The 27,659-nt window shown below is 34.9% G+C and overlaps 1 protein-coding gene across 1 annotated transcript; it reads right to left on the reverse strand.

Annotated features, from left to right (window-relative positions):
- Positions 1-5,237: 5,237 nt before the first annotated feature.
- On the reverse strand, positions 5,238-24,117 carry LOC109060091 (cysteine-rich secretory protein LCCL domain-containing 2-like). Its single transcript, XM_019077241.2, has 15 exons — positions 23,968-24,117; positions 21,390-21,722; positions 18,873-18,991; positions 17,244-17,376; positions 14,212-14,327; positions 13,751-13,851; positions 13,493-13,660; positions 13,177-13,237; positions 13,032-13,098; positions 12,808-12,938; positions 12,650-12,693; positions 11,862-11,934; positions 11,662-11,737; positions 8,746-8,876; positions 5,238-6,942 (listed from the first exon to the last, which is right to left on the reverse strand). The coding sequence occupies exons 2-15, from the start codon at positions 21,642-21,644 to the stop codon at positions 6,891-6,893; spliced, it is 1,527 nt and encodes a 508-aa protein (XP_018932786.1). The 5' UTR covers positions 21,645-21,722; positions 23,968-24,117; the 3' UTR covers positions 5,238-6,890.
- Between the last annotated feature and the right edge of the window lie 3,542 nt (positions 24,118-27,659).

The raw sequence follows: 27,659 nt of genomic DNA on the forward strand, positions 1-27,659 counted from the left end.
AAATATATTGGTGGAAAATATATTTACATAAATTTGCAACATTTTAGCAAACTTTTATTTTATTTTTGGCCCTTTTTTGTGTATTTTTTACGTATGAGATATCATTATAACATAACTGATTACTATTAGTATATCATAGCATTTACATTTACAACTAACTACTCTACTGTATTACAACACTGCATTTATTCTCTTCTGAAGTATGACTTCAGGCCATGAAACAGGCCATGTAAAAAACACTTAAAAAGATTTGACGCTATTAAGCTATTCCACACATAACTGTATTAATTTGTAAACATGCTGATGAATGTCATCTATGCAGTAAAACCATTAAATGTGTCTGGATCAGTTGCAATAACAAAAAAAATGACAATTGCACTATTATTTTAGAAACTTGCATTAAAAAAAAATATTGCTTTATCCTTGTGCTTTGCTGAATAATTAGTCCAACAAATAATTTAATCTGCCTTCCCAAATAGCATAATCTGCTTTTAGTGCTATTGTCATCCCACATGACCTATTTTTTACTAGAAAGAATGATTCAGAAAGGAGGAAAAGATCTGAGTTTCCACTAACACTCCTCCAGTTGCCTGTTCTCCAGCTTCTCCAGATCTTTCTGCCCTCCTTCCTCTCATTCTCCAGAGTTCATAGTGTTCATAGGACTTATCATAATTTCTGTGCTGTTCTATTTAATCTTGTGTCCTCCTCCATGTTAGTCCTGGTCTATCCCACTTCTGCCAAATCATCAGTCCATCTTATAATCAGTTCTGAAACTGGAGAAAAACTTTCAAAATTTACATGGACTAAAACAAAGACCAGACTTCTGAGATAAATTAATATGGCAAGCGTAGTACTGCAGTTCCCCTCATCATAGTTTTACAAGTATGCATTGGCTTTGTTGCCTCCTTTTCCAAGAATCCTCACAAATATATATGCAAATCCTGTGATTTCTCATCTACCTCTCTTGCGCAGAACAACAAAATTCCCTGGAGCATTTGCTGTGTTTATTCTCATCTATCCAGAAATTAGTAACCCTGTGGTCTTATGGCAACTGAGCTAATAAGATCAAATTGAATTGAAACGGTTTTGTTGTATGGTTCAGTCTGCCATACATATACAGAAGACTGCTGACTGCTGTGTTTGGCTAGATTGTTTCCATCATGCACAGCAACCCTAACATGTGAATTAATGTCTCTGAGTCATCCTAAATGCCATTTTCCATTGCTGAAGTGTCAAGAACTCAAGTTGCAAGCTCAATCAAATAATCGCATGATCCTGAAGTAGGGCACTGCAGCTGTGGTGAATAGTTAGAGAAAATAAAGTTGTTTACAACTCACCATCCCAAAAAAAAAAATTTTTTTTAAATGTATTTTCAATGGCCATTATATATTTCAACCTTTTTTTTTTTTTTTTTTTTTTTTTAATATTTTTATATTTAGTTTTTTTTTTTTTTTTTTTTATTATATTTCAAAATGTATTTCAGGGGCAAGACAATACATTTGCAATCTACATTTAGGCTAAATGCAAATGTGGATGGAATAGCCTAGATCAAAACTAAATTTAAAATGATTTCATAATGTATATTTTTTTAATATATTGTGATATTGTTTTTTTTTATACATTGTAAAGTATGTTGCTTGCTGATATCTATTAAAATGTGTTACATGTTCACAACAAATAATGTTTTTCTTCTAATGTGCCATATTTTCAAAATATGTTTAAAGTATGTTATACTTATTACTAATATATATATATTTCAAAATGTACAAAAGATCCCTGTATATATATATATATATAATATATATATATATATATATGTGTGTGTGTGTGTGTGTGTGAGTTTGTGTTCACTATTTAAGATGACATCAGTCCTCGTTTTTGCATCTTTTATCTTTTCTTTTACTTAATCTTTTCATATTTTCTCTTTTTCATCTTTTTACAGAAACAATACATTTCACCTTTAAGAATCTGTCCCAATTCCAATGACCTGAATGACTCATAAAATCAACAAATGTCATGTCCTAGAAATGTCATTGAGCTTTAAAACACACGTTGGTGAGGAAGCACATGCAAGTGTGAAACGCCAGGGTGAGAATGCCAACAGCCCTCTTTAATTAAAGCTGAAAGATTTATATAGACCAAAATAAAACATTCATAGTCAGCAGACACTGATTATGATAGGTAATCATTAAAGTTACAATTCAAAACAACAATTCATAACCCTCTAATCCACAAGACCTTGAAATGCTGTTTGACATTACAGTAGATCAGCCCTGTATTTAGTGGAAAAAAAAGAGGAGAAAAGAAGGAACTTGTGGAAAATGTCTACATTTGCTCTTTATTTGCTCGCATTGTTATATAGAACTGGAGATATTAAAGAGATCTCGCATGAACTATTGCACATACAGTCATCATCACAGAAAGGTTTTTGACCCAACACGGTTCTTATCCATGTCAGTAATGTTCAAGAGAGTATCTCTTGTTAAGTTAAACAGCAAGTACTTGACTTTCCGCAACAGCTGTTCAATAAACGCAGGTCTGAAGTGTCAGCATGTTTAAACATTCAGAGTTGCCATTATGGTAAACCTGGCGAATTCCTTCTTGTTTCCATCATGACATGAGGAAGAACAGATTAAACAAATTATCATGTCGAGAAAATGCCATTCAGTCGATGGATGTGAGGAAACTACATCACTGCACAGGCTTCTGAACAACATTAATATAAGAGACCAGTGGCTAATGTTCATTTATTTGGAAATACCACAGCAATTTAGTTTGAACTTAACCGTCTGTTCTGCACATTTCACAAGTGACTGCTTCGTCAGTCAGGCACAGTTCAATGCTGGTTTTTCAAAGAAGCTACTCATCAGAGATGCTGCAGTACCTACATTGTTGGGTCTGACCTCAAATCCTCAACCCGTACATAAACTTCTCACACATTTTAGGTTAAATTATGGAGTTAGCATAATCTGAAATTATAGTTTGTAAACGGTTATGCAATGCTAACGTGATGTCAATTTACTGTATCAGTAGGAAAGAAGTAGTTACGTAGCTTACTGCATTCGGTGTTCGAAAAAAAAAACATTAAAGGCACAATATGTAAGTTTTCGCCACTAGAGGGCGCATATTCAAAACAAACAAAAAAAGGTGGAGTTGATGACACCATGATTGAGTGTGGAATCATGGGTCTTCATAACCACAGCCGATGCAATCCAAAGGGACTCGGGCAGAAATCATGTTCATGGATGAGCTAATGATTTATTAACGTAGTAGAATGAAGCAGGGTGAGGCTGAAAGGTGTCGAAGCGAAATGAGGCCGCTGAACGGGCACGACACACGCATGGTTCGAAAGCAGCGGAGCTTTTATTATGCCACAGTCGACCGCTTCCGCTCCTTCCGGTCGCGCATATGTGGGGGAAAGCAGCCCTTTTTATCATACTAGATACATTTGAAAGTTCTGCTATAATGCTACTCTGTGCGGTCATCACCTGTGTAAAAATAAATATACGCATAATATATTAAAGCGTCTTTGGTGTTTCCACTTTTTCTACAAAACAAAACCGGTTTGACATCTTTGGCAGGCGATACATATGGGCACGGCCCGTGTCACTAGTTAAAATTGCTTATTTCTCTGGATTTAAACAGTCTTAGAAACATTTGGGATAATGTAAGTACACAAAGTCAGCAAAATATATAACACTGTTCTAGTGGTTTTTGGATATTTTAATAAAAAAAATCTTACATTCCAAACCCGTAAAAGATCTGTTTGTCTTCGGAACACAATTTAAGATATTTTGGATGAAAACCGGGAGGCCTGTAACTGTCCCATAGACTGCCAAGTGACTAACAGTGTCAAGGTCCATAAAAGGTATGAAAGTTGTCATCAGAATACATCTGCCATCAAATGTGCAATCTGTGTTATATGAAGCGACGGGAACACTTTTTGTAAGCGAAGAAAACAAAAATAACAACTTTATTCAACAATTCCTTTGTCAACAGTCTCCTCTGTGTCTCTCATATCACCGTATGCTGTGTATGCTCTTCTGTATCATCCGCACCACAAGGATGCGCTGTTTTATTTCAAATCAAAGCTAAATACACGTAGAAACAGTGCATCCTTGTGGCGCGGATGACACAGAAGAGCATACACAGCATACGAGGACAAACGGGTTTACGGGTTTACGGGTTTGGAACGACATGGGGGTAAGTGATTAATGACAAATTTTCATTTTTGGGGATGGAGCATCCCTTTAATTACCATTCTGAAACATCCTGTTGTAAGCGCGTTTGAGGAGGTGGTTGGTTGTCTCCTGTCGTAGCCGATTTTGGGGTCTGAGTTCAGCTCAAACATGTAAGGCCGGACAACATTTCGGTTTGAGGTGGTTTTGGTTGGTTGTTTTTATGTTTTTTTTATTTGTGAGTATCACCAAGCCACAGCAGACTACAGCATACATGACCCTAGTAACCTGTGGTTGGCCTGGCTGTGCGTCACCCAGAAAACAACAGGCCAATCAGAATAGAGGCTCGTGAATATTAATTAGACAGGCTAAAATCGACCTGTTCTTAGCAGAGCTCCAGAAGGAGGAGCTGTAAAAATATATTGAGATGTTTTTTGGTACTTATACTGCAAATATATATTCTTAAGGACATCAAAACCTAAAATAAAACTCCAGAAAGGTGTAAAATACGTGACCTTTAACACTTAAGTACTTTTTTAAACAGTGCATTTTCAAAAGTGCAGATTCAAAGTTTAATAATAAAGTGCATCTTTTGTCATGCTTTGAACAGACCTGTACTGGGCCGGTGTGTGACATAAAACATACATCTCCATTTGCTTAGACAACCTGTTTTATAAACTGTTCAGTGAGAATGTGTTCTGGCTAAGAGCCAAACTGCCATTCTTGCTAAGAACTGTTTGTCTCAGACATGGACAGGCCTCGTTTAGTACTTGCTTTAAGGTATTTGTACCAATAATTCATTTAACAACATGAAATGCATCCACTGATGACCCTGACTGAAGTCAACATCATTTATAATGAAAAATCTGAGATATGTATACTCCTAGTATTCTTTATCAACTGAAAAGTGCAGAGTCGAGCAGTGCTTGGGTGGTCTAAGGGAGTTTTTGATATGGTTTTGATTTCATGTGGTAAAATAAAGATTTGTCCCATTTGTTGAACAGTATAAAACACAGTAATATAAATACATGTTTCATAAAGCAAAAGACAGACATCGTCTTTTTATCATAGATTTTTAAAGTCTTCATTTTAAAATTTGTGAAAAAACAATTATCTTCTGGCTTTAAAAAGGCACAGATGACATACGCTTTCATACTTTTACAATACTGACTTGAAAACAGCACACAAATCTGAATATGTACACAAACCATTGTACTGTACAAACATTTATGATTTCCCTAAATACATCAATACTCAAATATATTGCTGCAACAGGACTGAGGTAACAATTCAAGAAAGTTACAAAGAAAATAATAAAGTAAAAAGCAGCAAAACGGAAGCCTTCAAAGGGATTATTGTCCTCCACGGCCCTTATTTCATAGAAGAACATCCACGTTTTATCTAAATCCGGGACTCTAACACTATCCAGCTAATAAATATACAGAGGCATGGCTATCAGCTTAAGTACCTTTCTATTATATTGCAGTGTAAAGTGATTTAAACTAATCAGTGTTTGGTCGGCACTGCTCACTTGGGTTTCATTCTGTGAGTTCTAATGAAATTGCTTTCGGCAGTAATGACGAACTCTGGGTTGTGTATAGCAATTAAACAAACAGGAATATGTTAGACTCTGACAGACGTTTGAATCTCAAGTGGACACATATCTTGTGTCACATTCATAAATATTTGGTTCTGAGCAGGGGTTGAAGAAGGCATAATAATAAATAACAAAAATGAAGGTACCATAATGAAAGATGAGCCTAAATATACACGTTGTGACTCTGAATTCTACTGGGATTAAACATTGTTGCAATGTTTTTACACCTTTAACATTATGTCTGAGTACTGTTGACTCTGGAAGGCTTGCATGCATTATGAAGGGAAGGTTTCTTTTGCTTGGAGGTTTGCCTCTTTTTCTTTGCCATTTCTCGGCGAAGCATCTGTTTGCCCACTTCAGGTCCAATAAACCCCCCCCCCTACTGCACTGTACACACTCAACTACTATTGCAATAGAGCACAAAAGTTTCCGGCAGTAAAAATCCCACTCATTTTCCTCATAAAGAAATTGATTTTAACAATAGAGCATAAACTTTTGAGACAAACGTGCCATGAGCTTTGAGCTCGGAATTATATTTTCATAATTAGGTTTCTAATTTTGTGATTCATCTTGGAGATGGTTGGATTTTTTTTCACTATGGATAAACTGAATGGGAAAAATAATTCTTGAAGCAAAAAAGTAAGCGGTGACTGCTGTGCTCTTTTCCAGCTTCAAAAATGATTAATGAAATAAAGCAAAAAATGAGAAACACACAACAAGTCTGAAAAATCCACAAAATATCTGTACAGATTAAATACAGTGTAATCAATATGCATTTTGTATGGAAATTAGAGATTTTGCATGTATTCAAAACTAATAGAATAGAATAGAATAAAAAAATAAACTGAAAAAAAAAAAACAACGATTAAAACCAGCATCGCTGTACCACACTGCATTTTGTTAAGAGTTGCATGTGTGGTCAAAAATATTATTCACAATTGTATATAAAACCCCTGGAAGCCCATGGACTGAGCTAGCAGACTTTGACACATCCTTTGGTCTTCTGTAAATGTCTCTTTCCTCCCAAAGACAGAGTCCGAAGGGTTGCATTTTCTTTGATATACCCTGACTTTTGAGAGCAAATCGGTGATCTTTTGTGGGCTTTCAGTGCCATCTCACTCTCTAACAGCGAAGACACGGAATGAACCACCTTCCATATTGCTTTTACTGCAAGAAAAAAAAGAGAAAGAAAACAATTAACAAACAGTTTTTAAAAAACATGCCACTTTATGAACAGATCTTTGTGAAAAAGATGCATTAAATTATATTCAGTTCACACTTAAGTATATTGTTTTAATGATTTCAGATACTTAATTGCTTGTTAATTGCAAGAAATTAAAAGAAAATTATTAGAGTTTAAATGTATATATTAAATGCAATTAGCAGAGCTTTTTTGGTGTTAAGTTTATAATTTTGTTATTTATTTAAAATATATTTTAAAGAATTTTGTTAATTTATTAGTTGTATGGAAGTTGTTTTAAATAGTAGTTTTTTTTTTTTCATCCACACCATGGAAGTCAGTGGAGATCAGCAGCTGTTTGGTTCCCAAAATTCCTCACAATATTTCTACAAAATATGAGTAAGATTAAACAAATTTTTTACAAGTTTGGAACAACTTGAGAGTAGTGTGTATGTTGTCGGAATTTTTTTTTTTTTTGGGTAATCTATTACTTATTATATTATAATATCATATTTATATGTAATTTCATAATTCTAATGTCAAATATGTGTACTGCTATCATTTCTATTGAAGTATGTATGTCATGCATTAAAATATATTTCTTGTGTTGTATGCCTTAATTACACATTTGATTAGCACATTTAAAAAAACATCAACTTTAAATGTAATTTTAAATATCAAAAAATCTTTTAAAATTCTTTACACATGCTTTATTATGATTGTCAACACATTAAAATAAGTGTACTTCTTTAAAGCATGACAAATTATATTTAAAAAGTATTAAAACGGTAATTTCAATTGCATTTAGAAATTATAATTTTACATTTGTAGTTTACTTTACACTTTAAGTACACTTAAGTGGCCTTTTATTTCATTATTATTATATTATTATATAATATCTGTATGTACAGTTTTTAAAAATATACTTTTAATATTTGAAGTACACTGCGAGTGCACACTCAATACAATAAAGTGACAGTCAGAAAGGAAACAAAAGATCCAACCCAAAGTTGAATCCATAATTAACTCTATTAGATGTTGAATACCAGAGTATAATTGCCCTCTAATCAACTTCAATGATTTGTGTATATGCTTCAGATTTGCTTTGGAAAGCATGACATTAACACTGGCTCAGAGTTCATCTCGTGCTGCGGTTCCATTCAGATTTCTTCCAGCAGCCATTATTGACTACTGTTCTTGGCCTTTTCATTTATTCTGAAATGGACTGGCCTTCAGGTGGTGGTGTATTGAATATGTTGCTTTGTTGGCATCAGATGTGCTGTAATTATCATTGAATGAGTCAAACACCAACAACTTTTCCATCCAGTGTTAATATGGAGAGCATGTGAACACTTCCCTGTTAATAAAGCAAAATTCACATGACTGGTTGCTTCCCATTTCCCCTAGATTGCATCATATGAATAGCGTGCAATGAGAAGCAAATCTATCCAAGCTGTCAGAGAATGGCTTTACTATGCTCAGTCTATAGGCCGGTCAAGGCTGGCAAGCATTTAAAAGGCCACGATCAATTCCTTCGATGATGGTGTTTGATTCAAGTGTTAGATTTCATTACACTGGAACCGATTTTTGTCGATTTAAGCATTCTGCGCACAGCATTGGAGAGTAAGCAAAGAGCTCCTGTGTGGTCCATCCTCGACGAGAAACCACACCATTACTCTTCAACCTCTAACATGCCACGGGCAGATTTGGCCCATCATGGCTCCTGACCACTGAATTGAGTTACTGAGAGAAAGCGAGGAAGGGAGGAATCGAGAGCAGAGGACGTGTACCTCTCGGACTGGATGCCATTCTTCAAGGTCCCGGTGTAGCTTTTCCTCTTATCCAGAGCCAGGAGGTCCACATAGCCGCCGCTGGCTTTGATCACTCCAGCGTGGAGAGCTGCTCGGCAGATACTGGAGCCCTGGACACGAAGAGACAAAAGCGTATTCATTTAGTCAACATGCCAGTGTTCATAAGCAGTTCCACTGACCTTCATTCTGGAGGATTTATATCATGCTTCCTCAATTTGCACATCAGTTATATACGTATACACTACTAGTCAAACGTTTGGTATAACTTGTTTTGTTTTTTATCTCATGCTGACTAAAAACCTGGGCAAAAGTCGTTAGTATGAGCAACAGTACTATTGACACTGGCCATAGCACCATGCAACTATGTTTTCCACACTCTATTCAACAGTCCTTGAGATGTAAACAGTCTAAAGGAGCCTTGACAAATGACATCACTTGGATGTCTACGGCACACACAAGAGCAAGGCCAGAGCTCAAGAGCTCCAGAAAAGGCAAGACGCCTGGCTTCAGAGCAGCTTAGTGTGCGTGAACTCTCTGGAACTGTATGTACCTTCGGTTTTTATTCTTTTAACCTGGAAAGAAGGTTCAATCCTGTTTGCTTCTGTCCACAAAACCATTCAGTAATAATGAAAAGTAATGAAAGTGCACAGCTCATCGCACACATCTGGGTGCCGCTATCTTATAATGCTCATCAAATTGTTCATGCATTGAGTATAAGTGTATTTTCAAACAAAGACAACTATCTTCACAAATTACCAAGTCCATGCCCCTGAATAATGAGGGTTAATTAATGCTTGCTGAAGAGCGTGCTCTGATCTGAGGCCAGCTACACAGACGCTCAGCTCAGGAAACAAGTTCATTTGAGTTCATACACTACCAGGCCCTTCCACACTAGCTCTCTCCTCCAGTGAGGAGAAGTTAATTTAAGAAATAACTGAAGATTGACAGTTGAATTGCTGTAAATTTAATTTACAGTTTGATTCAGATCTCTTGGATTGAATCCAGCTGATCCATTTCTAAATAATTTATTCACAAATTGAAGTTCACACTGTTTGAAAGCTCACTAAAGAGCTTGCTAAAGATTATCAGTGAATAACTTAGATTTTGATCTATTTCTCACATAAAACTCTACAGATTGAATTAAGTGAATAAATACAGTCCTCATTCATTATATTAAAAAGAACAAGATGTTCAGAAGTTCCTTTTATTTCAAAAGGAAGAAAAAAACAATACAGGTTTGGAAAAACATGAAAATAATAGACAGTATTGTATATATATATATATATATATATATATATAATATATATTTATATATATATATATATATATATATATATATTTGAGGAAAACTTTAGCATACTGTTAAAAAAACGACTTATTACGGAAATAACATAGAATATAGTTAAGTGCATACTGAATTTAGTGTTTTCAGACACTTAATGGCATGTGAATTGTAATTCAATTAAAATGTATTATAGTTTACATTTATGTTAAATGTCATTAGATTAACCTTAGAGTGCTTTTTTGACTCACTTTATATGTACATCTTCCTATGTCATTTTAAAATTACTATTATCTTTGAAATATGGTTAAAGTTACTGCTGAATGTGCTGACAAGCATTCGTGTTAAACTAAAATATACTTTAAATATACTTTATTGTCATTATTATTGATACCTGTGTGTCATGTAAGACATTTGTAATGATGAAGTTGCAATTTAGTGCATTTAAAATATATTAATATTAAATGTAATATTGAAGTCAACGCATCAAAAGTGAAAAAAGATTAATAAAACTTAAGGTTACACTGTATTTTAAGGTGTCCTTGTTCCAGTGTAATTATACAAAATAAGTACCTAGTATTAATATTAATTAATATCATGTACTTACTACATGGTTAGGGTTAGGATAAGGGTTTGGTTTAGGGTTACTTGCATGTATTGTATGTAGCAAGGACACCTTAAAATAAAGTGTTACCCAACTTAATGATTTAAATGGACTGTAAAGTAAAACATTATCACAAAGTGAACTGTTTAAAAGTGTACTTGAGTGTGTTAAGAAACAGTCTTTCTTTAAGCACACTTAAGTGGCCTTTTCACTAGGAATATATTATCTGCAAGTTTTTTTGAAAATGTATGTGCACATTCAATACAATTAAGTGCACTTCTTTTTCACAAGGGCTTTCAAATGAATTAGTGTCATAATTTTGATTAATAAGTTAATTAAGAACCTCTGCAATGATGAAGTTACACTGTTACACTAAAGTTACACAGCAAGCTGTTCCCTATCCACCTTTTTTCTGACATAAAAATGGGCGCCGACATTTGTAAATTCTATGGGTCTAGTTTCCGGTCACATTTGCGTCCAGCTATTTTTAGCTGTACAAAACAGTTTGTTTTGCTGCTTGATATTGACAATTGATGTGACCTATCATATTATTTTAATCAGTTATCTTAATTAAGAACACGCTGGTTTGTACTGCAAACAGTTTTACCATTTACTACACAATTTGTTATTCTCCTCGTTATTTACCTATAGCGGCTAATGAAACGGAATTCTCACCCATAGGCTTACTTCCGCGTTGAGGAAAAAGGTGGATACAGTAGTCTAAAGTAGTCTGCCAAGTCCTGACCTCAGGCATGCATGAGTCAGTGAAGTGAGCTGCTGCTCTGTGGTCAGTCTACACTCTGGGAGAAACATTAGTGGCGACAATGGCGGCCACCTCCATCGAAAACTCCCTTTAGACTCACACAGACAATTCCCGCGGTCGACCCTCACCACAAGAGCAGCACGCTCACTTTAGCACTCTTAAGTGCTTGACTACGAATGCCTGTTCACCCTCATTTCCCATCTCTCAGCCCTGTAAGGACGCTCTCAGACCGAAGCAGGTACTCACATCACCGTAAATGTTGGTTCCGACCACTGGAGCCCAATATGAAGGTTCGTTTATGCAGTTAGCTGGGCAGAAGACTCTGATGAGACGGAGGAGAAACTGGTAAGGTGCATTACTTTGACAAGCAAAGTACTTACAAACTGAACTGATACAGAGCGTATACATATAGAGAGAATTTCAATACTTTGAAGTTTGACCTGTACCTTGGACAATGAGAGGCAGACGCCTTGAAAGGACAAATCTCAGCCACTGTTGTGTAGCAGTCTATCGTTTGCTCTAAAAAAGGGAAAAATACATTTTTGGTCAAACAGGCCTTCTGCCAAAGATAATAAAATTTTTATTATTATTATTATTTAATCATTATTATTATATTAAAAACAAAAATTATAATTTAATAATTAAATTAATATATTGATCGTATTAATCATAATATTATATTCATATTGAAATCAATTATTCTGAAGATGTTTCGCTGATCATCTGAGTAGCTTTAATTAATACCCTGAATGCATACTAAAAAAAAAATTATCAGATAAATAAGAATATTTGCATAATAATACACTTTAGCATAGTTAAAAAAAAAAACTGAATGCAATGTTTTCAGAAACTTAATGGAAAATTAACTGCAACTGAAAATGTATTATATATTAAAGTTATATTAAATGCAATTAGCTGGACTTTAGAGAGATTTTTCGACCCACTTATGTACATCTTTATATGTAATTTCATAATTCATTTTATTCTTTTTGAAATATGTTTAAAGTGACTGCTGAATGCATTTATGACAATCATTTATCTTAAACTAAAATATGCAACAATGTATTTATATATATTTGCAATCACGCGTTTGTAATGGCAAAGCTGCAGTTTAAAACATTATAGATTTATACAATATATTAACTTAAAATGAAAAATCCAAAAACACACTAATTCTGATTTAATATTGAAAAACATGAGAATATCTGCTTCGTAATACAATAACAATAATCACCTTCCACTCTCGACACTGTAAATGCATTGCCAGGTTTGTATTTACTAAAAAAAAGAAAATCACAGAATGCAGATTAGAATGAATACTGTAATTCTCATGTGGTTATTGAATTGTGGACAAACTGAATTCAAATGATATCAACATAACGTTTAGACTACCTGAATGACTCTACTCCATTCTTGGTTGCCTTTACAAAGAATGGGAAGTTGTCTTTTCTTGTGACATCCACAAGGCCTCCATTGTTGTCAATTATTCCATGGTGGATAGCAGCACGGCAAATACTTGATTGCTAAAATAATAAGAGAAAAAAAACTGAATTAATAAATAAATGTAACATCACCCACTTAAACAGAACCAAGTAAAATGTCAAAGTAACACTTACAACATCATAAAACAATGTTCCCCACACTTTCCCCTTCTTATTTAAGCAGTTTGCTGGGCAGTTGTACTAAAAAGAAAAGAAAAAAAAGTCAGTAAAATTTTCTGAACTTATATCTTTAAAGAATTAATGAAGTCCTTACACTGACCTGTTGCAGGTCGCTCCTTTACATTTGTCCCTCATTCGTGTCTCACACTTAATATTTTGTGCTGAAAGGCAAAAGAATGAAAAAAGTAGAAATTTACAATCTTCTATCATGAATAGTTTTTAGATAAATGTACACATTATATAACACATAATAATAATACATGCATACATACATGCATATGTTTTATAATTTTTACATTGTTTTTTTTTTCATTATTACATGCAAATTAACAACAACAACATTATTACTATTTATTTTTAATGTAACAATTTTTAATTGTTTTTTAATTATTTCAAATAATATTATTCACACTAACCTAGATAGGTAGTTTTTGTAGTCTTGGTTGAGGAAGGATTGGCATTTGCAGGTTTTTTGGGGGAAGAGGGTTTGGGTTGAGGCTTAGTTGGAGTCGTCCGAGGCTGTACTGGCTCCTGTGGCTTCTCCACCTCATTCATATCTGGAGACTCGTGACGTTCAGGGTCTCCTAAAAACAAAATCACAACAAAAAACTCAAAAATAAGATTTAGACGTCCATGTGTTATACCTTTGTAATCATTCTTCTTTCAGTGCTCACCCTTGTAACAGAGTTTGTCTCTGCAGCCTCCTCCATAGCTTGGTGGGCACTGGGAACAGGGGGGGCCGTGTTGATACGGGGCTTCCCCGATCCAGTTCCCCCTAAAAAAAAGGCACGGGTTCAGCATGGTTTTGGAAACGACTGCAAAATCTGCACATTTGACTGAGCACTCAAAACACATTATCACATACTCTCACGGATCTCAAGAATAATTCAGGAAAACAATCCCCAGCTGCCAAATTAAATCATTAGCTTGGAAAAGAATAGCACATTCTGCCCATGTTTTCCTTTCCCAAAAGCCTTCATTTACTTTTCCATTTTTCTAAGGATGAAACTTTGTTTATACTGTAGCCTCCATGTTTTCAAGGATGAAAGTTTTGTTCCATGGGCTCATCATCAGGAATAGTAATTAGCCATCTGGTGTTAAATGAATAAACGTCAGCAGAAAGAGCTGGTCTTACTTGGGTGAGTAGTTGCAGACGAGATAGACGGCGTTCTCCCAGATTTCTCCCCATACGTCAATGCGCGGACACACGTGTACAGCACACCCAACCCGGTTGGTTGTGGCCCACACCAACTGCAAATGAAGAAAAATACATTAGTATCAGTGATGTTTTCTCAGGATTAGGTATTTGTTCATAAATACTGAACCTTGACATGTAAGTCATCTGGAATGTTGAATAGAAGTGGGTTTTCATCAGGATAATGATAAAATAATCAATAGAACCATACACTGAAGATGGCCCCAAGCCAAATCTATAGGCTTTTTTTAACTACAACCAGTAACCAAACATACATAACGTCCTAGGATTTTTTTATACAAACAGTATAGAAACATTCTTTAATTCGTTGGAATATTTTGGAAAAAACCTTGGAAACCACTTTTAACATCCTAGCAATGTGCTAAATGCGCTTATGACTTTAGCCAGTAAGAAACCATTTATAACACCTTAACAACCACCTAGAACCATATATAACACCTTAGCAACCACCTAGAAACAACCTAGCAGCTATCTAGCATTGCATTAAAAATTCTAAGAACACCTTAGCAACTCCAACTGGCAACCACAACACACCATAAACAAGGCAGCAATTTTCAGATACAATGCACTTGTTGTGGAGAGAAAAAAAAAAAACTAGCCTAAGCTGGTTGGCTGGTCTTAGCTGGTTTAAGCTGGAAGTAGCTTGTTTTAGCTGGTCACCCAGCCTGGCTAAAATGATCAAGCTGATGTTCAGCTGTTTTTAGCTGGTTGGTCAGCTGTTCTCCCAGCCTGAACAGCAAAAGAAGTGGTCAAAACCCCTCTAAAACCAACCTGCAAAACTACAATCAGCTTTGACCAGGCTGGAAGACCAACTAGCTTAGGCTAGTTTCAGCTGTTTTTTCAGCAGGGATTTTTTTACCTAAGTAAGGTATCTTATTCAAAAATGATACCAAAAACTTTTCTTCTAGTATGCATGTAAGATGCAGGTCTCTTGTTTTCAAAAGTGTAAAAAAGACATCCATGGAAGTGTTCCCCAGCAGGAAGTGGTCTCCGTTTTGGGGCAGAAGCAGTAGATTGATGGGGCCACGGGGGCCATGAATAGAGACTGCCCTCTTTCATTCTGTCCTGTAGGGCGAAAGGAGAAGCACTTCAAGTGTGACCGGGCCAGTTTCCTGAAAAACTTCCCTTCATCCACTCTTATCCACACAAACAAAGCAATGCATGCGTGCAGCCCATTGAGTTGTGGTCAAGGCCCTCACTGATTCGCTTAAACACAATATGGTTCACCGGGTGCAGCTCTGCAGCACGAGCCAAACCATTTGAGTGCGAAATGAAAGGGAAGTGCTTACTCTGACTTTTTTTTTTCCGTACATACAGATAAATGGTAGTGGGTTTGCATCTAACCTCGCAGAATGCAATCGATGGAGCACGTGTCAATACTCCCTCGGGAATGCACTTCCTCTGTGGAGGCAAAAAAGAGGCTGCAGACGGTGTTGGCCATGGGACTATGAAACAGCAAACTAATCAGTCTCAAAAAACACAAACTCAAGCTTAACCCCGAGGGGTCGTCTGGCACCGAGAAGATCATGGGGCCTCCAGACCTGTTCTTCCACATACAGCACGTGAGAGAGGAGGGAAACAGGGAGAATCACTGCACGGATTTGGCACGGATCCCCAACGACTCTGCGTTCTGCATCTTCAAATGAATTCGGGTCAAATAGGAAAATGATTCAGGAGTCTGGGAACGGATTCCAGATGCTTGTGACCTGCTTTCAGAGCTGTGCGAATGTGTATTTTCACAAACTCATCTCAGCGATAAAGTAAAGTCTAAGAGGACATAAGACTCTTGCTCAACCCCTCCTTTTGTCCTCAATTTTTTCTGTTGTTGTCTCTCTTGAACTTTGGTTGATCTCTCTTTCCTACTCTCCTTTTCTTTGTGCATTGCATCTGTTTGATCTGGCATGTTCAATATGTTTTGACAGTATCCACATTACTTTTTCAAATACCATTTTCAAAAAGGAGCTGTTAGTGTAGAATGAAACGGAAACACAGAAAACCACTGGTGAGAAAAGTGGCTCTAATTAGTATTTTGACAATTGGTAAGACTTTAGTTTAGGGACCAATTGTCAGTATTAACTAGTTGCTTATTAGCATGCATATTACTAGCATACTGTCTGTTTATTAGTACTTATAAAGCACATATTATTGCCTTATTCTGCATTACCATATATGTGTTCCCTTAATCCTACTCAATACCTAAACTTAACAATTACCTTACTAACCACTAATAATTAACAAATTAGGGATTTATTGAGGCAAAAGTCAGAGTTAATAGTTAGTTAAGAGTGAGAATTGTTCCCCAAACTAAAGTATGATCGAACACTTAAAAGGACAGTTCAACTAAAAATGAAAAATCTGTCATCATGCCCTCATGTCATTCCAGACCCTTAAGACTTTCGTGCATCTTTGAAATGCAAATTAAATTTTTAATGAAATGTGCAAGATTTCTGTCCATTGAAAGTCCATGCAACCAAAATTTCAACACTTTAAAAAGTATAATAATAGTAATCCATATGAATTGAGCTGTGTGATCCAAGTCTTCTGAAGAGACACTCTGACTTTATATGATGAACAGATCTAATTCACATGTAAACACTGATCAATGTACATACATAGAGAACATCAAATATGGTAAAAAGAATCTCAGACGTATAGTACATGCTTATTTTTTGAGACTAGCTTAGGTGTACATATACATTTTGAGGCCATGTTTCATGACACTGTTTTGTGTGAGGTTAATGAACACCAGTGATCATGCTGCTTTTAAAGACGCTTCTATTTTAGTGCAGGTCACACATGCTACTTATTAAACTCTGCTGGTGAGGAGAAATGCTAGCTGGCAAATGTACACCTTTGCACGCAAGTTTTAAAACCATAAACAATGTCATGTTGTTTAGTCCCACTGGGATAATTGTTTGTAAACTGTAAGTAAATTGGTTTTTCTCACTCACTTGTGTGTAGTGGGTGCACATGGGTCCAGAGCAGCGCTCAGGGCACCACGGGTTGCACTCATGTGGGTAAGGATAGGTGTAGTCCTTCACCTCATCGTACCAGGCCTGCACGTGATAGGCCGGAGAGCGGTACCTATCAGGAGAGAGATATAATAAATAATACGATTATGAGAATTGAGTTCATTTCAGCTCAAAAAGTAGATGAGTGCACTAGCAGTGCCAGGGTCATGGGTTTGATTCCCAGTGAATGCAGAAACTGATAAATTGTATACTTTTGCTGCAGTGTAAAGGTGAAATTTAAAATCCAGCCATTTCAATAGGATTCTGTGTGATGAGGCCGAAATATTTCCTCTTGTAGATTTCGCAACAGGTTCAAGTTGGTCATGCTTATTTGCAGCATTGATGAACATGCATGGTGACTTCTTCAAGCTGTGCTTCATGAATTGTTATACTGATGGCAATTTGTAACTATTTTAAGTTTTGCTGAATTGGTGGTTAATTTGTATGAATTAACACAATTTCGTCTTTATGTTTTCATACAACCTGCTTATGCCCCACTGATGGTTATTTTTAGGGGTGGGGTTAAAGATGAACCGAAATGCTTACTTTTTTTGAAACACTTACTTTTTAAAAAAATAAATAAATATTGTGTTTTTGTACCATTCACATTGTACAAGTTCATACAAAATCACCACCTAGTATAATGGTTATGATTTCTCATGGGAAACTATATTGCAAGGTGCTGATTTCATATAAAATGTGACCCTGGACCACAAAACATTAAGTGTCATTAAATTAAGTGTAAATTTTTCAAAATTGAGATTTATACTTCATCTGAAAGCTGCATAAATAAGCTTTCCATTGATGCATGGCTGAGATACAACTATTTGAAAATCTGGAATCTGAGGGTGCAAAAAAAAATCTAAATATTGAGGAAATCGCCTTTAAAGTTGTCCAAATGAAGTCCTTAGCAATGCATACTAGTCGAAAATTAAGTTGTGACATATTTAAGGTAGGTTATTTGCACAAAGTATAAGTATATACCCTCCGTATGTTTTATTCCATAGTAAGCACAGTTCATACAATACATTTAAACCAAGCTACTTTAAGACCATCTCCGAACTTTCTACCATGACTCTGCTGTTTTTCGGCTGGTTCTTTCTGTATACGTTGATTGACAGATGTCTCGTCCAGTCAGCGGTGAGTAATCCCAAACCAATGGTGCTGTCTCAAACAATACCTACCTTGTCTGATTTCTCGCTGTGTTTTCTGACTTGTTGTATTGTTTTCGGATTTGTCGTTGTGTTTTCTGACTTGCTATAATGTTTTCTGAATTGTTGTTGTGTTTTCTGAATTGTTATTTTGTTTTTTAGATTTGCATTTGCGTTTGTAATTTGTTATTTTGTTTTCAGAATTGTAATCTTTTCTGCACTTCATGGCCACCGTATTCCAGATCTGAATGAACAACTTTGCTTGCCTTAGGAAAAATAATATCTGTGGAGACTTTTCCAGGCCTGGAAATCACATTTTTTTAATTTCCAAATACTTCCAGGTTTTCCATGACTGTGTGCACGACTGGTTACATTACAGGAACAGAGTGATATGGTCTTTCTAAATGTGTACTCATACCTTCCCCAGTGCACGGCTAGGTTCTGCCCGATGGACATCAGTAGATTTTTAGGTCCATGTTCCCACTGGCACTGTTCTGCCCAGTAGGTCGCTGACTTCTCCAGTTCATCATCCCAAACCTGGTAATGCACACACAAACTAAATAAAACTCCCAGCAGAACACACAGAGTCCATAATTTTCACATATATTTACACTGAGACTTTAAAAAAATACTGAACATGCTGAGTTTTATTCCCAGATAATTGCCTTTGCCTTCCTCTGACTCTTCATCTTCACTATTGGACTGGGAATCAGGCCCAATACAACTAAAATATTGGCTACATGCATGCACATCAGAGCTTGGCTGACATCCACTGTAAGTCCCCAATCAGGGTTAAATGAGACAAATTTCCACAGCTTATTTCTCCACCTGTAGAGAGGAGGACTCATTTTGCTCCAATGAACAGGGTTCTTCACCTCTGAGGAACTCTCAGTAAATTTCCAACTGCATGATGGGTACAAACACTCACACATTCTCTGACCTCAGTCCTGAAGGTGCTGTTTGGGACTAAGCCATGTTTCTGAAACCTTTACTTGTTCGCTGAGATCTGGCAGCGGTTGTGAAACCCCTGCTTGTGGTAGTCTGTGTGGTCTTTCTCAAAGGCATCAACCCAACTACATTAACCAGAAGCCCTTGCTCTTTGTATCTTTCCCTTTAAAATCTCACTATACCAACTTAAAACTCACGTTTAATTACCATGAGCAAAGGTACACGGGAAACAGCAATAAAGCAGTACTGTGCTGTCTATAAGTCCCTAGTACATATATGATTACTTTAAAAAAAAAAAAAATCCTATGGAAAACATTTTTCATATAATTATGAAATTACCTATGAAGACCTATAAATACTTAAGTCTTTCTTAAAGTGGTTAAAAACTCTTAAGTACAACTAATTGCATTTTAATATGAATTCTAACTATTTTACATTTTCATTTAATTGCAATTAACATGCAACTAAGTGTTCAACAACATTACATTCAGTATGCACTTAAGTATATTGTTTTCCATAACAAGTACTCTTTTTGAAGGTATGATAAAGTGTACTTCTTTTTCACAAGGGAATCCTTTTAGCGCTTACAACTGAAGGCTGCATAGCTGCCATATTTAGTCACATAACTCAAGCCTCATCTCTGGTCCAGTAATGTCACCGATGTTTGGCTCTGTTCAATATCTGTGTCATGGCTCCTGTGTCAGCAGACGGCTAAACCTCAATGTAATTGTCTTCACAGTAAAAAGCACCTCACCACACTTGTAAACTCAATATGTCTCTTCCAACGAAGCCAGTATTTGGCACTTACACAAACCTTAAGATATTTACTACACCAGAAAAAAAACGATGACTGCTGCTAATACAATATACAGTTAGTACAAATCAGGGTCATTAACACAGAACAGAGTTTGGGTTTGTACAGCTCTCGATATGTGTGGTCGATATATAAAAAAAGCAGCATTGGGAAACTAGACAAACTATTAACTCTTACAGAGTTGAATAATCTAATAAGCATAAAAACTCCTGGTGAAAAAGGAGTGTGCTTAGTTGTACTGAATGTGCACTTTTAGCGCACTTCAAATCATAAAAGTGTATTTTAAAAACTATACTTGCAGATAAGACAATATTCATATAATAAAAGGCCACTTAAGTGTACTTAAAAATAGACACTTTCACGACTGTCTCTTAACACACTTAAGTACACTTTTAAAGAGTGCAGTTTGTAATAATGTAATAATAAATGAAAGTTTTACTTTAAAGTGCATTTTATATCATTGTTTTAATAATTTGATGTGTTGACTAACATACTAAAGCAAGGTACTTGATATTAATTTCAAATGTAGTGTGTTATTCATTTTAATATTAAAAGTAAATATTTTAAATATACTAAATTGCAATTTCATCATTAAAATGTGTAATTACAAATAAGTTTCAACAGAATATAAATTTAAACTAAAATACATTTTCATTTTATTGAAATCAACATGCATTTAAGTTTCAGAAATCATTACATTCAATTAACACTTAAGTATATTCTTTTAATGTATATTATTTTCCTTTTTAAAAGACATGCTAAAGTGTAATTTCATTTTCATGAAGCACACACAAAAATAAAAAAATAATGCATTATTAAATAGATTGATACTTTTTGGTGTTTAATAAATATTTTTGTATGTATAATTAATAATTCTCTTAATTTATTCACCAATTTGGGTGAAACATTTCAGCTTGTCACATCCTAAGGTTTCTTTCCGCAGCGTAAACTTAAATAAGATCTTTACTCTCTACTTTTTTAAATGGTCTTTGTGTCTGCAGCACACTCATGATGGAATAAAATGCTTTCTATAAAGGCAACTCTCTAGGTTTTGGAACCGAGTTTTCAGCTCAGTTCATTTTAGTGTGTCTATACAGACACTTAACATTACAGTAAATCATAAAAAGAGTTGTTTGTGAGTGAACAGTGACTCAAACTGTGTTCCATTCTCACCATGTACTCCATGTTGGAGGCGGTCGGGTGCACCGCTCCTCTCAGCTTGTTGTGCAGTTGCAGGATCTCCTCCCTGTCCGACCACCCGATGGCTCTGCGAGTGCGTAAAGGCGTATCGGCTTTTGTGCTGTTGTGCTCCAGCTCGTCCTGGTAGCGTTGCATTATCTGCCTCAGCTCCAGGGAGTCAGGAAGGAAGAGGGAGGCAGCCAAACTGGCACCCAGGAATAGCAGGGCAATGGAAACGAGGCTGTGCATGGCAGCAGATGCTTTCAGGGTCGGACTACAGTAGACTGCCTTGTGTGAGTGTGTCTTCAGGACTCTGTTCTGAAAAATCTGGAAGGAAATATGGTTTCCATGAAGACAAGTGTTGGGAAAGTTGTCGGAGCAAACGCTGGGTAGTAAACACACGTCCATGTGTTTACACACAAAGAAAAATCAGTGCTTCAAAGGGGAATTTGCTAAATTGGTAACATTAGTCACTCTTATTGCATCCTGACTAAACATACACCACAAATATATGAACACAAACAGAATCCAATAACAACAATCAGAGTGAATAATCTGAGGGTTGATATTCTGGAAAGACATGAGACACATCCATCTATGTAGTGCAGCAACTGCTTCTTTGTTTAAACTCATGCTTGTCCATGAGGTGAATCTAACAAAAAACAAGTCCAGGTTACATTTCACCCCAAAGAAAGTAAAATTTACGTAAAGCAAGCACAATTTTAAGACAAATAAGATGAATTGGGTTATTACTTTCATGACAGTTTCTTCCCAAATTCCTATAACTATAATGCATTAATTTTTCTCCTTTTTACTGTAATACTTAATATTAACTGTATCACTATTACAGTAAAAATATTGAAATACAATATTTTCCAATTAAAGTAGCATCAATAAATGTGGTTATTATCTTTACTGTAATACCTAAAAATGTAACTGCATCACTATATTACTGTAAAAATATTGAAATACAATGTTTTAAAATTAGCATAATTTAAAGTGGTTATTATCTTTACTGCAATAATGAAAAATATAACTGTATCACTATATTACTGTAAAAATATTGAAACACTTTTTTTTTCATTTAAATTAGCATGAATTAAAGTGGTTATTATCATAACTGTAATACCTACAAATGTAACTGTATCACTATATTGCAGTAAAAATACTGAAAGTGTTTTTTTAAATATGCATAAATTAAAGTGATTATCTTTACTGTAATACCAAATAATGTTGATTGTATCACTTTATTACAGTAAAAATGTTTAAATAAATGTTTTTAATCACCAAAAAATTTACAAGTACAACAGATAATAACATGATTATTTAGATATTATACATTTTTATTATTCAATTACAATATTACAGATTCACATTACAGCAATGAGAATTACGCTAATTAATAATAATAAAAATAATAATAATGTCAGTTTATAATGTTGTTTCTTATGGTATTGTGATGAAATATGAAAGACATTACAGGTTGCTTGTTTAATTCATCCTTTTTGTACTTTCAATGGCAGAATTGCTGTAAATTGCTCAGATGAAATTTGCCATCTAGTACTCACCAATGAGGAAATGAAGCAGCCTACAGCGATCCACACCAAATAAATAGTTTGTGCTCCAATTAGAAGAATGTTTATTGTATGCCATAATCCATTGTCAATCCAAAGGCCCCATCATTACAGAACAATTATACTATCAAAGCCTCACATAACAAAAACCCCATTGAAATCTTCATTGCTACTCAAAAGATCAAACCACTAGGTCTGATCTCCTTCGATTAGATTGTTCAGTTTGATGGACCAGCAGGTCTGTTTGATCTCTGCAGGTTCACAATCTATCCATAAACTCAACTTTGTTGGTCAAACTCATTCATTTCCTGAGGTGACAGTGGATAATTCATTAGCAGAACAGATCCACACTCAGCAGCTGTTCCATTCACACATTAATCAAAGCAGATCCTTCTCTATCCCGGACTGATTTTCTCTGGGAATGGAATTGGGGTAGGAGATGAACAACAATAGTGCCCACTTCTAGACACTGATGAGCCGAACGTGATTTACTTCTCCCCTCTCTGACTCTCTGCAGAGCCTTGACATCCAACACTGGTCTGAGTAAACACAGGCACCGCTTCAATTCCAGCTGCCGCTCTCTCTCTCTCTCTCTCTCTCTAGTTCACATTCAGGTGGTTCATCTGCACTTTATATGGCATAATGCGTGGTTTTGCACATTGTGATTTTTCTATGCACAAGCATAAAAGTTTAAAATGGCATGAGATTGTTTTAAACAGCATGACAGTTCAACCACATGCACATTTACCAAATGACAATGAGTGCAATTAATGTCCATAATCATGCCCATAATGCATCTTAAAAGACATGCTCTCTAACTGATTGGCTGATCAGTGAGCATTAGATTCTACAGACTGACTACCAGTGGATCATTACCAAAAAAAGGAGAAAAAAGCAGCTCCTCTCCTGATTCTGCACATCCAGCTTTAACAGACTAAATGCATCGTTAATTAAAGTATATTAGTAATTAAACTTCCAGTGTCAGCAACACATCTTACCTAGTTTCGTCTTCTCCACGAGCTGTTCCAGAGGCTGCTGCAGCTGTGTCTCGCGTCTGGAGTATGTTCCTTGAAAGTCAAACAAGTGTGAGTAGTGGACTCTGTTTGGCATGCAGCTGGAGACTCGCACTGAGTCTGTGGAAGCAGCTCCGCGCCTTTTATAGCGAAGGAGAGGCGCGTGAAGAAGAGGAGGGGAGGCTGAAGAAGGTTGTGTTCCTGGCAAACCTCCGGCGCTCTGACGAACGATGTCGAGATGAAAACGCAACGAACGTAAATCATCTCCAAGCAGCCCCAGAGACGCGTCCAGAGGATTACTCAACAGCTCACGACAGCAGGATGTTTGTTGATGAGTTATCGTTTTGTAATGCCATTACGTCCGTCAATACATTGATGGTTATATTACATTTCGTCACCAATAATATACATGGAGAACGTGGTTATAACAAGTTATAACTATGTACTCTATAATGTTACCTGTCTATTTTAATCGTAACTTCCTTTATATATATATATATATATATATATATATTAGGGCTGTCAAATGATTAATCACGATTAATCACATCCAAAATAAAAGTTTTGTTTACATAATATATGTGTGTATACTGTGTATATTTATTATGTATATATAAATACACACACATGCATGTATATATTTAAGAAGAATATGTTATGTTTATATATTAAATATATTTATATATAATATAAAATATAAGAATATAAATATATAAATGTATATACATGTAAATATTTTCTAAATATATAATTTATGTGTGTGTATTTATATATACATAATAAATATACCCTGTACACATACATATATTATGTAAACAAAACTTTTATTTTGGATGTGATTAATCGTGATTAATCATTTGACAGCCCTAATATATATATATATATATATATACATAATATTTTATATATATATATATATATATATCTATATATATATATATATATATATATATATACATATATATATATATATATATATATATATATATATATATATATATATATATATATAGATATATATATATATATATATATATACGTATATATATATATATATATATATATACATATATATATATATATAATCAATGTTAAAAACAGTGTAGTTTTGGGGAAAACATGATGCACTGTTTTTAACATTGATAATAATAAGAAATGCTTCTTGAGCAGAAAGTCATCAAATTAGAATGATTTCTGGAGAATCGGGTTACTCTGACTTAAGTAATAATGACTGTCAGAGAAATTAGATTGTATCTTTATCTTCGTAATAATAGCATAACGAAATAGATTTGGCAAACAATCCAGTGTATGTGCCCTTCTGCTTTGGAAGGCGTCAAATGATTTTACAATGCATTTTCGGAGAGGTGAGCAATGTAGCCAATCACAGACATGTGTGTTGATTTCTAAAACGCAATGGCCAATCAGAGGTGTTTAGGTTGGAATCCTAATCACCGCTCCAGTCACCGTTTTTTGTCCAGTGAGTTCTATCAAGCTCCTAACTTCTTTCTAACAAAGACATTAAAAAAAGTTTCATCGTGTAGTCACGCTCATTGTTTTTTTTGTTTTTTTTTTTTACTTTGTGAGATCGTGCTGAATGAGTGACAGTTTTTAATAAATTTAAAGGGAGCAAAAATTAATTCCTCTTTTGAGGACAAAAATAAATTATGGACAGAAATATGTATCAAATGTGTTTTACCAGTTTGTAGCAGTAAAATAACTACAGTTATGACTTTAGTGTTTTTAAAACCCTCTGGAGTCGATTAACGCGTATACGCGTTTTGGGGTATTTTCTCCTGATAACCCCGAAAAGAACTTAAATTACACTTTCAGTTTTGATCGTACAGATAATTGCAATACATCAATCGAATCTGTAAAGGGTCTACTTTTTTTTGTATACAGACATAATAACAACAAAACTTTGTGCACTTATAAAATAAAGATAACAAACAAGGAGTGCTGTCTGCAGCCTTTGTCTGCGCTGATCTTCAGATACAAATGCGTCATTAAAATGAACTGTAACTCAGTGAATACTCAACGAAGAGACATGAGAGATATATCTATAGAAAGCCTGACATGTCTACTTTTTAAACTAAACAAGTGCTGCTGAAAACAAATATTCTGTGATAAAGTAATCCATATGAAAACAACGCGATGTCCGTTTTTCACGTCTCCCTTCATTATCCTCTAATGCGACCACGCCCACGCGTAGAGCGAGCTTTTGAGATTCAAATGTTTCACTGAAGCGCGCGGCTTTTGAATACGCCCACACAACAGAAGACAACGCAGCGAGACTGTTCTTCAAGTTTTTATTATTTTACTGTTTGCTTCGCGATGAGAGGAAATAAGACATAATTCACCCCAAAAAGATGTGATGTGGTTGAGGATTTGAGATTTGGATTTCCTCAGAAAAAAAGAATGAAGCACTTTATTCAGCAGAGATCATAAACCCGAGTAAGTCTCTTTTTATTGATTTATATACTTGTACTAGTTTTCACATAACGTGTAAACATTTTACTAGTTAGACTTTTTCCAAAGACTTTTTCCAAACTATAATTCCTGACTAAATGTATAATCAAGTGAAATATTATGAAGTTTCAATAACAATATACACTACTATACCATTCAAAAGCTTGATGTAAATAATATAAATGTACCAATAAATGTAACTGTAACAAATGTAACAATCATTGCTGTTCTTTCAATCCCCCCTAAAAAACCTAAAAAAAATATTCTCAGCTCTTTTCAACATTAATAATAATAATAATAATAATAATAATAATAATAATAATAATGATGATGATAATAATAACAATAAATGTTTTTTTTGTAGAAAATAAGATTGTTAAAAGGATTTCTGAAGGATTGTGTGACTGGAGTAATGATGCAAAAAATTCAGTTTGAAAGTCAGCTTTGATTTTTCCTAATAAACTGTTATAACTGCACTCACAAGTGAATATTAATTATGTTGTGGGATAATTAAATATATTCTAAATAAACTACAAACATAAAATTATATACATTTATTTTGTCCTCACATTCTTTCTTGTAACTCATCCCTCGCAGTGACACAGCTGACTGAATGGCTCATTATGCAGCTCATTATGCCGGCCTTTGTCTTCTCAGGTGTGAATTCATGATAGTTGACGCCTACTCGCATATGACTTTTACCAACAAAAAAGTGTCTTAGAAAATTTAAAGTCAATATATTGTTTTCTGTAAGTGAGTAAACAAGATGATTTTCACATCATTTAGGAAAAAAAAAATTCTAGGCTACAAGCTCCAGTTCTCAAAATATCTGGGAACCAATGATCTGTATGTGTTTTATTGCCTTATTCAAGTGATTTAACATTTTTAGTTTTTCACTAACCACGCATAACATTTTTTTTCTCAAAAACACAATCATGTACATACATGTTGCTCACACATATTATAGCCTAGTTTGTGCTGATTACAGTGAGATTAGACTTTAGCCATTTAGATATTTATAAGAAACTGAAAAAAGCACAAATGTCAGGGCATGACAAAACTTCTCCAGGCCCCAAAAATACCCTTAGACTCCAGAGGGTTAAATTACAACATATAAAATGAGCAATTTTTATTGTTAAAAATCCATCGTTGAAACGAACCAAAACTGACTAATAAATTATATGGCTACATGTGTGCATAATGAAAACATA

The sequence above is a fragment of the Cyprinus carpio genome, chromosome A7 (assembly GCF_018340385.1).
Source record: "Cyprinus carpio isolate SPL01 chromosome A7, ASM1834038v1, whole genome shotgun sequence".
Lineage (NCBI taxonomy): Eukaryota > Metazoa > Chordata > Actinopteri > Cypriniformes > Cyprinidae > Cyprinus > Cyprinus carpio.